This window comes from Schistosoma haematobium, chromosome ZW, assembly GCF_000699445.3.
Source record: "Schistosoma haematobium chromosome ZW, whole genome shotgun sequence".
Taxonomy (NCBI): domain Eukaryota; kingdom Metazoa; phylum Platyhelminthes; class Trematoda; order Strigeidida; family Schistosomatidae; genus Schistosoma; species Schistosoma haematobium.
Window position 1 is genome coordinate 51,983,461 of NC_067195.1, and position 17,697 is coordinate 52,001,157.

At 39.4% G+C, this 17,697-nt stretch overlaps 1 protein-coding gene across 3 annotated transcripts in view; it reads right to left on the reverse strand.

Moving 5' to 3' along the window:
• Positions 1–17,360, reverse strand: part of MS3_00003838 (uncharacterized protein) — a 29,088-nt gene extending 11,728 nt beyond the window's left edge. Inside the window, exons 1-4 of one of the 3 annotated variants that reach the window (XM_051211700.1) lie at positions 17,312–17,360; positions 10,005–10,033; positions 4,183–4,357; positions 2,409–2,608 (exon numbers count right to left, since the gene is read on the reverse strand). In XM_051211700.1, coding sequence (XP_051071788.1) covers positions 2,409–2,608; positions 4,183–4,357; positions 10,005–10,010 — 381 coding nt within the window. In that variant the 5' untranslated portion in view covers positions 10,011–10,033; positions 17,312–17,360. Of the gene's footprint in view, positions 1–2,408; positions 2,609–3,690; positions 10,881–17,311 lie in introns of those variants that run through there. The other 2 variants (XM_051211698.1, XM_051211699.1) reach the window with 2 other exon arrangements.
• Positions 17,361–17,697: the final 337 nt, after the last annotated feature.

Consider the following 17,697-nt stretch of genomic DNA (forward strand, 5'->3'; position numbering starts at 1 on the left):
GTGAATTGATAAACTTAATTATTATTCGACTTGAACTGATTCATGATAATCAGTTACTACATAAAAGTATTTTTAAACAACTTAAGCCACATAACTTAGCTTCTATTTACAAGTGCAAGTTTACAGATATTAGTCATTCAAATTCTTTGCAGGAAGTTTCTATTACTGAAAAAAAACATATCGGTAACCATCTAGTTATATAGCACAAATTCTTCTTAGGCGATAAATAATTGCAGACCAAATTATGAATTTTTTGCCGGTATTACATTTTGATAAGCATTAGTTTTTTTTTTAAAGATGAAGCATTCGATATCAGTCTAAAAGGTTATTTCATTGACATTTTCTCACATGAATAATTTATGAAAACAATTTAAACAATCATTAAGGTTAAACAATACAGAAAAAAGAGCACCTAATCAACCACCTCTCATTATTCAATGAAATAAATAATATGATCGTTTTTTAAATACTCGTGAAAACTACACAAGATGTTCGATGTTGCGAAATTTTATTTAAAGTGTAGATTAAACTAATGTATAAGAAAATACTATCAGAATATAGGGGTGAACATGGATAAATAAAAACAAGTTAAAGACAAAATACTATCATGTGTATCATCATCTTATTAATGAGTCACACACACTTTACATGTGTAAGGGTCAACGAAATAATACAGTTTGTTTTTAAGACTAAGTTAGAATTACTACTGAATAAAGAACGATAGAAATTCTACTATAATCATTGATACTGACACAGTAATTGATTAATACATATATGGAGAACTGATTGTTTTCAACTTAATTAATAACCTTAAAGAGGAAGAATGTATTTGTAAAATCTCAGCGAATGAAATTCGAAGTAAATCCGACTGAATGTGAGGGTGAAAGAACACAAACTATGGTTGAAGCACATTCCGAAATGTTCAGTTGAGGTAAAAAAAAAAACTCGAGAACAAATTAGTGATAGCATTACACTCGATAGAATCGGGTCATACAAGTGATTTGAATGGCACGAGAATCTTTCAAAAAGGCTTTAATTCTTAGAAAGAAAGACTAACAGCTGAAGCCCTACATATATGGGCTAATCCAAACAGTATTAATAGGAGATGGAATACAACTAGCTGCCTCATGGCAACTAACAATTATTAAGTAAACCTGAACTCCTTATTCCATTCTATCTATATTGCATTAAACTAATTAACAGATAATACATTCAACGGTTCAAATCAGTTATCTTATCTGAATATGTTAAACAGTTGACTGGAACTTTAACAATAACACAAACTTTCAATTACAAATGCATTCTTCCTCTTTGAATTCATTCTTTTATCTTGTTTATTTATTTTCACTTAATGAATGCTGTGACATTTTTGATTCATATCATATATAAAAAATTATGTTTTCTTAATATTTACTGGCCGAAAACAATATATAGTGAATTAAATTTCTTCTCACTTACACACAATCTGTTATCTTAACACTTTTCGTTTTCACACCACACGTCTCTTACACACTATTGTAGATACATACTTTAAACATTGTTAACGTTGATTGGATGGTCTTTTTAGTACAGTGAACCAGAGAACCATGTATCTATTTATATTCGATAATTGTAATGTTTGATTATATTTCCTTGAAAAAGTTTGGACCAGATTGCCAGGCGAAACGTTGGATTTACTTCGAAATTCATTCGCTGAGGTTTTACAAATACATTCTTCCTCTTTAATGTCTCATATTAACTCGGCACCCAAATACTGTGAAACTATTCGATCGAATTTAGACGAAAGTTCTTATTAATTAATTAATAACCTCTTAAAAACGGATAAGAAGGTTAAAAATCTGGACGACCACTAAGAAAGTAGTAAATGTACTATACAAATACTTTTTTTTATCTGAAAATCAAGTAATACGTTTATGATTCAATAATATTTCGATATCAGTTGTCTATGTTCCAATACGAAAAAAAGAAAATACAAAATATTGTTTCACTACTACCACCTGTACTTATACGATTATGACTAGTTTATTTGTTAAGTATAGAAATATGGTGAAAGACTGATACTTTACAATGGTTCACATTGCGATGGTAAATTACTCGTAAACAATCTACTTCAAATATATTTGTTTTTAATGTTAAGCTGTAATGATATGGTGTGGTGATTTGAACGAATACATATATGTCTCAGCTTTGACATTGCTGACTGACTTGGACTAACATCTAATATGAATAAAAAATAAGACGAATAAAGTTGAGTTTATCAGAATTATACACATAATTACTTTGCGTGGCATACTGAAGCACAAATACACACAATATATGGAGTATTTAAGCTAATATACCAGAAAAGAATTAAAACAAACTAATGATCATAAAATTTACAACTCAAACAAATGATAGAACTAACTTACTCCTCCAAGTTGAATGAGTTTACTCCAATCTTCAGGAGCGGGATCCATTTGTATCGTACGATATGTGTGTAAAGCATTCTGATCGAAAAGTGTTAAATCATAGTAAAATGTAGTAACACAGTCAAGGAATGCGACTTCAATTTGAAGCTGGAATGTTCCAAAACCATCTTCTTCTATAGCGAACGGAGCTTGTCGCACAACTATCAAAAAAACGGCATGTAATTAAGTTTATCAATGACCAAAGTTAAGACATCCTACTAAACCTTGATACTGTAGAAGTGGTGCATTGTACTCTAACCTAACTAAAGGAGTTAAACATATGATAGTTGACAGGAATCGAGAATTTACTCCATGAACACAATGAAATCTTGTGTAAAAGTAATTAGAATTTTAAAACAGGACAAAAAAGACGTCATCTTAGCTAATTTTATCATATATTAAAGGTGTGAGGAATATTATCGTAAAGCAATATGCTATTTGCTACAATCTCACACCAATTCAATGTTGAACTCAAATACGTTATTTTGCCATCAGCTACCGATTGAATGTGTTCAACAAATTCACCAACCTAAATGAATAGATGTAGATGAATTGGCTCAAACGTCAAGACCAGCTAGGCTTAGGGTATTTTCACTCGAATAAGACGTGTAAATGATCTTATAAGACGATAATGATTAGTGGGATAGGGTGGATTAAGAACTTCATTTTTCAAGCTAATAAGTACTAACATATTGTGATTAAGGGACGAGTATACACGGTGATATTTTTCTATAGGGTGTGGCATGTATAGCGGATTACAATCTGCAATATTCTTTAGAACACTGCTCATGCATGATAGGGCTTCCGAGTTTATCATGTTAATACCAAGGGAAAGATATGAATCAAGCTATGGACCTGTATCAATATGTGGAAAACCACGGGATACATTAATGTGAAAAGCTGGATTCAGTAAACCTATGAGCATCAGGGCTAATCTATACATTTTCAGTTCAAACAGACGAGTAGAAAAAACTAGAGCCTGAAACAGGTGTGTATCGAATCAATACATAACAAAAAAAAACAGAAAAGGGGAAATATATTAACATTAGTACGGAGAAGCGAATGAAAAATAAATAAACACAGAATATGTTCAAGATGTAGAACAAGATGTGAATTTACAACCTATTCTGGGCTATATCACTTAAAACTTTAGACCATTGATTTTTTTTATACTAAATGACTGACTCAGTGTTCAGATCAAAAGTCATTAATTTTATAGAATGATGAGGTAACTTGGACTGACCTTCACTAGTCCGTTATTACGACTTTCGATATTGTGAATCGAGATAACCCATAATCAGATGCGGATAAATATCTCAGATGATTCAGTTACCGAGAATTCGCAACTACATTGATTGGTTCCTCTTTATCGAAACTCTACCTGAAGCCTTGACATTGGTATTTCGCTAGCACCAAAGTACGTAAAGACACTCATAACCGAATACTGAAAGTTTAGTTCTCCCAACAAATCAAACAATATTTCACTATTGACAATTCTTTGGTTACTAAATATACTTGCAAACAGTGGAAATTTGTCGTGAAAATGTGAAAACAATAAGATGTGGAACGATTGGATCTAACTTTGCCCCCACAATCCAAGAAACATTAATCGCTATGGAGTAATAAGGATTTCAAAACGTAAATACAGAGTAAATTTCCTACCTATCTACGTGGAGTGACTAGAACTAAATGACATATACATACATATATACATAAAACAACCTCAAGCGGACACCTTGTCTCGGATTTTCAAATGTACTATGTAGTTTAAAAGTGACTTTCTTCACAAATGCTGACAAAGGATAACGTGGATTCCAACTGTCTACATAACACCTCCAATGATGTGTCCGACCATTAACAGGTTTAGGTTTTCGTTGTACAGAATGACCAACTTTGAAAACAAATAAAATCTGAAATAAGATATAATAACGAAATTTAGAAATATAGCTTCGAGCAAAGAGAATAAAATCAGAATGTGAAGAAAATGTCAAAGACATAAAACACGAGTTTTGATGAATTAATGGATAGTTTCTACGCAACAAAAAAAGTAGGCCTGACAGAAGAACATTACAGAAAGAAGCATATTTCAAAACTATGAAAAGGCTAGAATAAATTACATTTACGTTTGTAAGAAATCCTGCTTATAAACATATCGCAATGATAAAGAAAAATGAAACTCGATCCAACGAACTATATAATATTTGAGAGATGATTTCACAAATTTCTTAGACGACTAGACAAATTCTAGTACAAGATCAGACAATAAGATCCACAGAAAACAATGCATTTTGGACAAATCTGAACTAAAACATAAGCGTCTGCGGAAACGTTGGTCTCATGTGTACCATTTTCTTAAAAATAAGGATTGTATATTATCCCTTAAATAGTTTCCGAAAACTGCTCATGATCAGAAATGCAAATAAATCGATTTTAATAAATTCAATGTTGAAGTGCAGCAGGAGGTATATTACTATATTTCAAAATAAATTTAAAAAGGCTAACAAAAACCCAAACTAATATTATCAATCTAGGAACAAAAATATCGAAGACAATCGACAAAAATCTTTTTCATATTACAAATCACAAGACCGATAACTGGATGATGATAAACAGGAAGTTTGTTTGTCATCCTCAGTATGAAATCTATATTCAATTAACGGCAAGCTGTGAAATAATGAACAGAGGTCATTTGGATTACACACCAATGAAGAAATGAATCTAGTCCTTTCCAAGTATCGACTAGCGCTAATTGGATAAGAAACAACCAATCAACGTGCACCAACGCAATCGTGCATGGGACATGCTTTAATCCAATCTATGTCCCGCTAACACCTCCTCTTTGAGCAGACTCGTAGGATCTAGTGATTGGGTCCAACTGCAACCGAGTGACTGGCCTGTGCTTTCGATTTGTCCATCATCTAGGCAGTAAAGAAGTCGTATCACTCTTTGCTTGCACAGAAACTGACATGTCTGTTCCAGGTGTTTTGGTTCCAAAGGTATCTAGCAGAACATCAAGAGGTATTAGATATCGAGTCTCGTTGCTGGTTATCGAATTTGCTTCCAATTGATTGGCATGACGTACCCAAACTTTTGAGTCAACTGACACCTCATAAACTACATTCTCTTTCTCTTGCACTATCCGACCAGCTGTCCATGTCAGATGTTTTCCACGATAGTGCATAGCAAGTACTCTTTGACCCACCCGTGAACAATCGTCTTCGTGCCCCATAATGTCGATTGAACTGCTTCTCTATCGATACGTATCAGTGTCCAATGATGAACACGACATATTGCAGACACTGTTATTGGGTATATCTATTATTCTAAATTTTTTCTAATATATCTAGATCAAGAAAATCAAGGTTTAACCGTTCAGCCAGGCAGCATATTCCTTTACAGTTAGTTCCATTGTACGAAAATTCACACAGTACTTCGCTAACAACTCTGATACTTGGCGGCAAGGCCCTTCGAAGAACAGAGCTAACACATTAAAAACCTCCCACGAAAAAGCCGTGCGCGACAGGCCTCAAGCAGTTGTCCCTTGGGCTCTGCGGTCACGCTCCCAGGTCGTTAAGACCAACACTAATCCAATTTCCTTTTCAGGTTCCTCAAGAAATACCCTTCCACGGTGTGGGCAGCCGGGAAGTGACATCGGCCCTCATACCCGTAACAGCACACGAGACCAAGTTGGTCACATTCAAATCCTTCCTACACCTCCTAATACCTCTCTTATCTCCATGACTAACCCTCTTCACGTCTCTTTATTACCTCGCACTGCTAGGGCAAACGATTCGAGTACGTGGAACGCTATTCCTGGTCTCCTGAAACCACGCTCTAAACTACACGTAGGAGCTTTTAACGTCCGAACACTTTGCCAAATAGGACAGCAGGCTTCCTTAGCTAGGACTTTAGAATCCCGCGCCATCGATGTGTGCTGCGTCTCCGAAACGCACATACAGGACCCGAGTAGCGTCATTCATTTAACCTCACCATGCCAAAATAAAGAACCGACTCGATTCACACTTCGTGTATCTGGAAGTCCTGATACTGCTTTCCGTGACCTCACTGGTGTAGGTATAACGATGAGTCCTAGGGCAGAACTAGCTCTCTTAGACTGGATCCCAATAGACAGTCGTTTGTATGCTGTCCAACTAAACGGAACAGTAAGTATCCGGAAAGATAGGGACACTCGTCATTGCCTCTTCGTCGTCTCTGCCTACTCCTATTGACTGCAGCTCAGATGATGTAAAAGATGAGTTTTACAGAAAGCTTTCCGACCTCCGAAAAGTTAAGCGCTCTGATGTAGTAATAGTGGCTGGGGACTTCAATGTTCAAGTATGTAAACTAAGCGATAGGAAAAGACACCTAGGTAGATCTTATGGTGTCGTGGCTCAAAGAACAGACAATGGCGACCACCTGTTGCAGCTATGCTCAGATAACCGACTGTTCCTTGCGAATACTAACTTTAAGCATAAGGAAAAACATCTTTTAACATGGCGACCCCCTAATTCGTCCCAACCTTGGACCCAAATAGATCACAGCGCTATTAGCCACCGATGGAGGGGCTCGATTGAAAACTGTCGCTCATTCTGGAGCACATGCTTAGATTCAGATCATGCTCTAGTACGAGCGCGTATTTGCCTGCGTCTTACTGGACGTAGGAAAGATGCTGCAAGGAAACCTCTAAGGGGTCTACTTAATGATAGTCAAGCTAAGAGTATATTTCAGGAACAACTAGAAAACAATTAGGCAGCCATGTATGTGATGCCCACCCCGAGGCAGCATGGAATGATATCCGAAAAGCTGTGGAAACAGCAGTGATATCTACTAGTAAGGTAAACCACAATGTTAGGGAGAAACACTGGATCTCAGCAGCATCTATCGCACTGATAGACGCTCAGAAACTCATTCCATCTGGCTCTGAACATAATGAAGAGCGGAGTCAGCTTAAGCGCAAGCTGACAAGAAATCTACGCAATGATCGTAAACAGTGGTGGGTAGCGAAAGCAAGAGAGGTGGAAAAGGCAGCGGCAATAGATAATAGCAGACAATTGTTCAGACTTGTTAAGGAAACCGACTGTTAGCGAAACACTCTCAGAGAAAGATGGACATATTATACATTCTGAGTCCAGGAGATTGGATCGATGGGCAGAACACTTTAGGGATCAGTCAGTCAGTCAGTAACAACGTAAAACTTCGTACGTACGTACATAAGTTCGAGTTGCCACACCACATTTGCACAGAGATGCAGTGGTCGATCCAAATCTCGTAGTGCTAGAGGTAGTAAGAGTATAAGCAGTAATCGGAAACATTAGCGTTTGAAGATGTTATTCAAGGAGTATAATCCAGTGAAACAAATTTGGAAGAAAAATAAGAGACATGAAGAATTCAGAAGATTAGAATTTGGGAGAACACAAAGAGTGGATGCACCTGCGCCATTGCAAACGATTTTGAGCCATGTCATTCAGGGTCTCTAACCATCGGTTGCTATCATCTCGCGGTCCCCAACCAGGTAGTCTACACCTACCAATATGACTCAGTCTACTTGTCAGTGACTTCATGGACTTGTGCCATGTTTTGGTTTGGCCGCCCCTAGCTTTCTTCCAATCTACTCCTATACCATTGAACATCGCACGCCGAGGCAGTCGGTGGTTGGGCATACGTAACACGTGTCCCAGCCATCTCAACTGATGAAGTTTCACTACTTCATCAATTGATTTGCCATCCTTACCTCATATATAGAGTAGACATACATAAACCTATATTTTGTATCAACTTTTATGGATTACTTCAGAGAGATCGACAAACCAATCAAATTAATGAAACACACTGCTTTCACAGATTATAGAAACCGAAAGTAGTGTGTCGACATATATATCCTTACTTCTAGTTGAAAAGTAATAAATTTAGCCTTACTTTTAATATCTAGAGATTTGGGTTCAGTAAAGCTATTTGCGCCCAACACTGAAATTTCAACTCCATGACAACAAAAGTCCACACAACTATGAGAATATTTAGAATTATTTCTGTTTTAAAACCCATCTGACACCTTAATGATATCGCTAATGAAATTCACAGGACATTGGAATATCGATATCAATCCAACGATGACGAAAACGACGACTAAATTACATAATAGAAGAGTAAGGGATGTTCTTAAAATACTGCTGACAATATACAACTCTTCTTTTAGATGATGCAGAATGGTGTATTGTAAAATCGATTAACTGGAGAACCACAATTAGTGTTATTTACGAAATTATTGACTCATGATATCAAATATTGAAATTACTACAATCTCCACAAAACCCCTTCTGATACTAATCAACATATGCTCACTAGTGACTGGCTTCAAGAGATATATCCTGGAGTTCTAGTGAGAAGCAGTGACCAGTGGAGTTCAACCGGGTCAGTTGTGAGGTAGTAACTCACTGATGACAATGGTGGATGTGTCGCTCAATTTCGTGGATTAGTTGAAGTTAGACATGAACACCGTTGGATGCCGGCCCAGTGGTCTAGTTGGTTAAGTGCCTGGCGCGAAACTGATACGTCCTGGGTTCGAATCTCGCGAGGCGGAATCATGGATGTCCACTGTTAAAGAGTCCCACAATCACACGAAACGGCCATCTAGTGGTTCCAGGTTTTCCATGGTGGTCTAGATTAAATTGACTCATGACCTCAACTGTTGAAATTACTACAACCTCCTCAAAACCCCTTCTGAAATTATTTGTATTAAAGTACCGAGTCAAAAGTGAATTTGCGACCCAAATGTATAAACCCTTAAACACTGGTTTCAAAGTAGGATTCCAGCAACTTATATAGTTTCACAAACTTATCAGCATATCAGTAATAACGTTCATGTCGATTAAAGCCGTCTTACAGCCACTAATATCCGATAAGTTAATTATCCAAAGCAGACAGGCCAATCCTGTAAACAAACGTTAAGATAAATAATTTCATACGCAATTATGAAACTCTGTCAGTTATAAATCACAATAAAACGACAATTTTACACTATCCTTAGGTGAAATTTTCATAATACAAACCACTCAGACTGCATATATTCTAGTTTGTATACCCCTCATTTTCGTCTTGAACCATTGTATCTAAAACAGCGATAGGCGTCATTTCGCTCAATGATACACATATGCTTGAATTTAACTTTATATAAATAAACCGAATGTCATAATGAAGCTTGCAATGGAAATGCACTTAACATTATATCCTGCTGGGACAAGAAATGAGTGAACAAAATGATAGCTAATTTCGAAGACAACCAAACAAAAAACTACAACGAGCCCAACATAAATTTAAGCATGAAAATAAGCATAAAGTGCAGGTTTACCTTGGATAGGACATAATCTAAACATCATGACAGAACTCATTGAATGACAATTAATTAGTAGAAAACCTAGTTAGTATGTAGGAAATTTTTCATATCCCATAAGGTTGCAACAAAATGTTAATAACTGATGAAAAATGAAGTGTAAGGCATAAATTATCATATTATTCAGAAAACTACAATCAAACTCTATCTAGCTTAGTTAGATCTCTTACTTCCATAAGCAGCACCAAAAGTAATTATGCTGAAAAACGACAGAAGTGAATATAGATTATTACGAAAAATCTTGGAGAATTTCATCAAGCTTCTGATATTTTAAATAAAACTGAATTCTAAGTTAATAACTGTAAAAAGAACAAACAATCTAATACAAGAAACCTGCAAGTTTAGTTTTCTAATTTGGTGCGTCAACATATTGCTTCAACCAATAAGCAACGATGTTTTTCGTGGTAAAAAAACATAAGACATAGAACCCAGTAATATCACACAAATTGACATACGTTTGCGCTTTAAAACAAGCAATAGAAATATAAAATCTTATGACACTGGAGCAAATACTTGGTGGTTGATGAACGAGAACCGGTGCCCCCGAATGCCCTGGTACGGCCGGGAGTGGGGTGAGTCCGCTCTCCCTCTCGAAATACTCTCACACGGCCGCGCGTATACAGACTCTGCCAGGGAAGTCCTACTCATTGCCTTCTCGTGGCGGGGGTGTCGTTTACGAAAATGAGAGGACGAAAAGCGAATGTCCGGCGCTTTAACCGGATCACAAACCAATGGTGCACATGGGCTCCAGTATCCTGCGGGAACAAATGGCGTATGAACCAATCTTTGGTCACTGGCTACCATGGGATTGCATCTCCTTACGATGCTCCACTGCCTTGTGGGTTAGACCTTTAGGTCAAAGGCTCGGGGAGTGGCCCCCTAAGATAACCACCTGCTTCGGTTTGGGCAACCGGGCAGTATCACAGCCCACACACAAACGATGAACTCTATGTCTTTGGCAACTACTTTTATCGCTCCGAAAAACAATCAGTCGATTCAAATAATTATCATTACTATTATTGTAATTATTAATACTATTATTATTACTATTATTGTCGTTATTATTATTATTATTATTATTATTATTATTATTATTATTATTATTATTATTTCCCACATTATTCACCCGCTTTTATACTCCGGCAACATCGGTCAGACTGTCCTGCCCTCCATGGTCGGTGACGACTGATCCACTAAACGAGGAGGAAGTCCGCAATGAACTCCAACTCTTGAAGCGTTACAAATCACCTGGCCCATATGACTCCGGCTCTTTTTAAAGATGGTGGTGACTTTTTGACTAAGGAATTGACGACGTTGTTTACAAAGGTTTGGGAACTAGAGAGTGTACCAACGTCATGGAATGAGTCGATAGTTGTCCCTATCTTTAAAAAGGGTTCACGTCGTTCCTGTAACAACTATCGGGGGATAAGTCTACTTCCGATTGCGTCCAAGCTATTGGCTTCCATCATACTTCGTAGGTTGTTCAAAACCCGAGAAAGATTGACTCGCGAGGAGCAGGCTGGGTTTCGTTCTGGTCGAGGATGTATTGATCATGTCTTCACCCTCCGCCAAATGTTAGAACACCGTTATACTTATCAAAGGCCAACAATCACAGTGTTTCTTGACATCAGGGCTGCCTCCGACTCGTTGGATAGCACTGTTCTCTGGGATTGTCTATTGAAGAAGGGTGTGCCTGAGAAGTTTATTAACATCCTAAAAGCCCTATATACAAACACCTCAGGCAGAGTGAGAGCATACAATCACCTCTCTCCATTGTTCCATTCGAGCAGTGGGGTTAGGCAGGGTTGCCCAATCTCACCATTCCTCTTCAACTTTGCCATCGATGGCATTCTGGAAACAGCTGTGATGGATGTAAGTAATGGTGGTGTGGATCTGTTGCCTGGAGAAAGACTTCTCGACCTTGAGTATGCGGACGATATTGTCTTACTGTGCGATAATGCCCAAGGCATGCAATCCACACTTAATCAGTTGGCAATCAGTGTCCGTAGGTATGGTATGTGCTTTGCACCTTCGAAGTGCAAAGTACTTCTACAAGACTGGCAGGATTCTAATCCTGTACTCACCCTGGATGATGAGCAGATAGACGTAGTTGAGAAGTTCGTGTATCTGGGTAGCTGCATAAGTGCTGGTGGGGATGTGAGTGATGAGATCAATGCACGTATAGTGAAAGCCAGAGCGGCTTATGCCAATCTGGGCCACCTTTGGCGCCTTCGTGATGTTAGTCTGGCTGTAAAAGGTCGGATCTACAACGCGTCGGTGAGAGCAGTTTTGCTCTATGCTTGTGAAACCTGGTCTCTCCGAGTTGAGGATGTTAGACGACTCTCTGTGTTCGATCATCGCTGTCTCCGAAGGATTGCTGACATCCATTGGCAACACCATGTCGTTAATGCAGAGATTCGGCATCGTGTGTTCAGGCACAGAGACGACAATTCAATTGGTGTCACCATCTTGAAACACCGACTTCGGTGGCTTGGACATGTTCTCCGAATGTCGTCCCAGAGAATTCCACGTCGTGCATTATTTGCCGACTCTGGGACTGGTTGGAAGAAGCGGAGAGGTGGTCAGTGCATGACATGGTGTCGTGGCATGAAAGAAAGCTGCGAAGGACTGGCTTGTGTTGGTCCTTCACGACTCCCTGGTTGGGGTCCGAGAGATGGTGCTACACAGTGGCTAGAGACGTTATCAGATATGGCTCAGAATAGAAGCCAGTGGCGATCCTGCTGTAACCTTTTACTTTCTTCATAAAATGTGGTTCTGTCTCCCTTACCTGAAAGATTTCTTCCGATTGTACCTTTGCGTTCCCTGATTACTAGCACATTACCTTACACCAATCTCTTCGTTATTGTTCTCTCTTTTTTTGTTGCGCTCCTTAGCTTTTTTTTTTTTCTTTGTATTCCTCTCGAATTTTCATTGTTTTTGTGTGGCGCATATATATTGGCGCTCTCTTGTCTTGGTTGATGAACACAGCCTCAGTCTCACCAGAGCTTCTAACCAATATGCTTAAATATGGAACAACGCTCCCCTTCAGTTCGGTATTTGTGTAGTGTTACTAGCTCTTACATATGCAGTCAAAAGCCAATTTTATGAATTTGTGAGTGATAAACCAGCTTTTCACTCTGTAACACCGTAAGCCAGGTTAGTTCACATCAAAATTGCACAGATGGAAAGATTCGAAACTCGAAAGACTACATTTATACATGACCGATTACTACATTATGCATGCAAATTTCGGGGACAATTAGATAGATATTTACTTTAGCAAAAGACTGGACTAAAACAATATAAACCCCTCTATTATCAGAATTTCGAAATCCGGAACCTTGTAGTCTGAAGGTTCCTGACGAGCGATGTGACCAAAAGGAAAGTCCCTGAACATAAAAAGCTACCGTTTTCGACATATTTTAAAAACTTAGCTCTTGATCAGCTATTTACACAATCGCAAAGTGCAAATATATATGCATCATACGGTTTGATAGCTCAAATGGTTCAAATGGTTGTGGACGGAATAGAAGAAGCTTTCGCTTAACAGGCTTCCGTGTCTAGTAGCAGGGGATCACCAAATCCTCCAGGCAGGAACCTAGGTATGTTAACAATAAAAGAGGAAAAGAGATTGGTAAATCATAATGTGATGCTGTTCTTGGTCCTTAAGAATAGGTCAAGTTGCCTCTTGAAGGACTCCTGAGAAGTCGCTTGGACTAGCTCGGCTGGCAGCGAATTCCAGCTTTTGACAACTCTTAAGGAGTAGAAATTGTGTCTACATTCCGTCTTGCTATGTTGTGTTTCCAGTTTCTGGGTGTTACCCTTTAGGTTATTATTCGAACTAAGCTTAAGTAGGTGTTTAAGAGGATGTCCAGAAGTGTTAAGAATGCTATAAGCCATTAATAAATCACCTCTAAGACGCCTATATTCTAATGGGTAAAGGTCTAGTGAACGGAGGCGTTCTTCGTAAGGCTTAGATTTGAGTCCTCGAACTGATTTCGTGGCTCGCCGCTGGATACGCTCCAAAGTGACCTTGTCCTTTTGGAGTGAGGGGGAGTACTATGTTTCCGTACTCTAAATGGGGACGGATGAAACTATTGAAGATTGTGTGGAAAGTTCTTCCGTCAAACTGTCCAAAAATGCGCCTCAACGTTACCAGTGCAAGGTTTGCTCGGAAGGCATTTTTGTCACAGTTGGCGTAAGACTTCAAATCATGGGGCACCAGGACTCCTAAATCTTTTTCGACTTGGGATACTACTAGAGAGGAGTTTCCTAAGTTGTAACTGTAGTTTGCAACATGTCGCAGATGGACTACTTTACACTTTGAAGTGTTAAAGGTAAGTCTGTTATCGTCTGCCCAACTTTGAAGTCGAGTCAGATCCTCCTGAAGTGCCTGTGTATCGTCTTGGTTGCGTATCTCTCTCCAAAGTTTCACGTCGTCGGCAAAAAGTAATAAATCTGACGTTACCTGTTGAGGAAGATCATTTATGTAGATCAAGAAGAGAAGAGGCCCTAGTACTGAGCCCTGGGGGACCCCACTAGGACATTCCATAGCCTGAGATAAAGTGAAATTAACCCTAACCTTAAAGTGTCGATTTTTAGGTATGAAGTAAGCCAATCGATTAGGGGTGGTTTGATACCTAGTCGTTTGAGCTTGTTGATAAGACACATGTGGTTAACCTTATCAAAAGCTTTTGAGAAATCAAGGTAAATGATATCAACCTTTCCCTTGCGATCGAGGATGCTTGTCCATCTGTCCACCGCAGTCAGCAGGTTGGTTATACAAGAGTAACCCTTCCTGAAACCATGCTGTTGGGGTGAGAAGAAATTTAAGGACAGTAGATAGTCATTTAAACCGTCGCATATCAGGGACTCCATGAGTTTTGAAGGTAATGACAGAAGAGCCACCGGCCGATAACTTGAAGGTTCATTGCGTCGACCACCTTTGAAAATTGGTGTGATGTGAGCCAACTTCCAATTTTCCGGTAATTTGCCTCGGCTAAGCGAGTGAGAAAACATCACGCTAAGCGGCGTTGACAAGATTGAGGCTGCCTCTCTCAGTATGGCAGGATGAACCGTATCCGGGCCAGGAGAAGTGTCTAATCTTAAGTGCTGCAATTTCCGGAACACCAAGTCAGCGCTTAGGTCTACTTCGGAAAGTCCTGTGGAATTGCAGATGAAACTGTCGTCAGTAAAGTTGATGTCAGCCGGTTGAAACGTTTGAGAGTAATGTGCCGCCAGAAGGTTAGCGGCGTCGCCATCGTTGTTGGTCGGGCCGTTAAGACCTACCAGTTGAGAAACTCCTGTTTTGGCTTGACGAAGAGAGGCTGCATAACGGAATAGGCTTCTAGGGTTAGAGGCGAATTTGTCCATAAGCTTTGTTTGGTACTGAAGCCTGTCTTCTCTTATAGCCTTCGTGCATATGTTCCTGATATGTTTATATTGCCTATACGCTCCATCGTTATTAGTTCGTTTGTATTCCGCCCAGCAGTGCCTTTTGCGGCTTAGCAGGCGAAGGGTACGGTTCTTGATTACTGTAGGTGGCTTTTAGCCTTTGGGAACCGTTTGGGGAACTGAATGGTTTGTAGCACATAAGAGCGTGTGCAGTAAGAAGTCCCAATGACCGTCCACATCGAGTTGAGGGTGAACATCCCAATCCACCTGTTGTAGATAGTCATGTAGAGCTGGCACATTCAGCCGTTTAAAATTCCAACGCAAATTATTGTTGGGATACCTTAGCTTAGTTTTGATGACAAAACTGAAGGCTATGACGGCATGATCGCTCTTTCCCAGAGGAGCCAGGATTGAGAGGTTGTCAACTAGGAATTCTTCGTTTGTGAATACGCAGTCTAAGCGCGATGGTGTCTGACTGTTTCACATTTTCATATAAGCCCAAGTCATCGATGAGGTTGTAGAACCGAGCTTCAATTGAGTTGTCGCCTCCAGTGTACGTGTGTTCCGCGAAGTTGACTCTAGGGAGATTAAAGTCCCCTAGAATCAGGATGTGTGTGAAACCGAGACGGATAGAGCGGGATAGTCCTTCCAGCATACGACTATCGTACTCGGTGTCGGCAGTTGGCTTCCTGTAAATGACTCCGACTAGACACCTCGAAGTACTAGACAATCTTACAGAGCACCATATGGATTCCTCAAGATTGTTAAACTCGAGGTTGTGAACTTGGTGCACCTCCAAGCAAGAGCTTATGTATATGGCTACTCCGCCCCCAATTCCTGTTTTTCTGTCGTTGCGGAACAAAGTCATCCCAGGTAATGCTAACTCTTGGTCCGAGAACTGAGAAGATATCCAGGTTTCAGATATTCCTATCAGATGGGCCTTATTAGCGTTGCTAAGTTCACGTAGTTCATCCAGTTTGTTTGGTAGACTCGCGGCGTTCATATATAAGCAGTTTATGCTTTCAATTTGGAACGCGTGAGCTTCGTCCTGTTTTTCTGTATGAACCTTATGTGAATGGACAGGTAGCCCACCTATATGAGGTTTGCCGAGGTGGTAGGCCCTGTCCTTTACACGTTTTTTTATCGTTTAGACAGTCCACAAGTGGAATGGTCAACTCCAACTTGCCTTTGTTCTTGGTCCTAGCTTCGTATGGCCTATCCGGGTGCATGTGGATTCCAGGTGGCAATCGACGTCTATTAGCACGAAATGCTTCCAGAAGTGCAGCCGCCATGTGGGAAGATGGGAAGGTTATCTTCATTAGACGGGGTCTGGGGTCACCGTCCTTCTTGGCTAGTCTCGTCACATGCTAAGTCAGTATGTGTTTGAGCCTCAAGGACTGTTTGATGAATTTCCATTCCCTGATGTCAGAATGTGATTGAGTAAGGTCTGCATTTTCCGGTATACCTTGAACAATTATGTTTCTACCGCGGAAAAACTTCTCGCGAGATTCTTTAGGGATGGTCCGTATGATATTGCGCTCACAGTACGGTATGTCGGGCAATATTCTTACGTTACCATCTGATTTCAGCAAGTGACTTGCTAGCATGACGTCCTCTACGTCGGTAGCATTCTTAAATGTTACTCGGAGAAGCCTCGGGTGATTTAGATGCTTAGAATCCTTTCCTCGAGTGAGCCGGGTGACCGTTAAAGGCTCTATTCTAGGAAGTTCAAGCTTCTTGTTCAATTCACCCCAGAGCATCCTGTCGTTTTTGTCCTGCAGACTGAGAGGAAGGTCAGGATTGTCAACTAGGTTCATGATAACGAGAGAATCGTCACGAACTGTTGTTAATTTACCAGGTTTCACGATGGGTTCAGGTTTAAAAACTTGTTGTTTGGAGGTCAGTGTGCGTTTTTGAATCTTGGGCTCTTTATTGACCGGACGGACAGTCTAATTTATATATTTAGGAAAAATTGACCGCGTAAAATCCTGAACATAGTTTTCAGGTTATTCGAGATACACAGTAGCACTTCAAAATACCTGAAAAAATCAAATACCAAAAACTAACTCAAGGAAATACTCACATGACAATTCATTCCTGTACCGTGACCATTTGAAACAACCGCTCCAAAGGAAAGGTTTGACTTTTTGCTCTTAAGACAAAAGTCTTAGGGTTTGTGCCATTTCTTTTCTGCACTCCCGTTTTTGTTAGGTTTTCCTTCAAAAGATTCGACCGAAAGAGCAGGTACTGCTCCATTTGGTTCAAGCCCGTGTTTCAGAAAGGGCAGTGGTTATTTCGCTTTTATGTATTTATTGCATCAAAACCACATTTGGTTTACTTCGACTTTATTTTTTTGGTTCAGGTTTGAAATTTCCTTTAAATCTGTTTTGTGGTACTCTTTTTATCTGGTTCTTACACTAGAGAAGATATTGTATATTTTTCTCGAGTTTTTTTAAGTTATTAATCTGT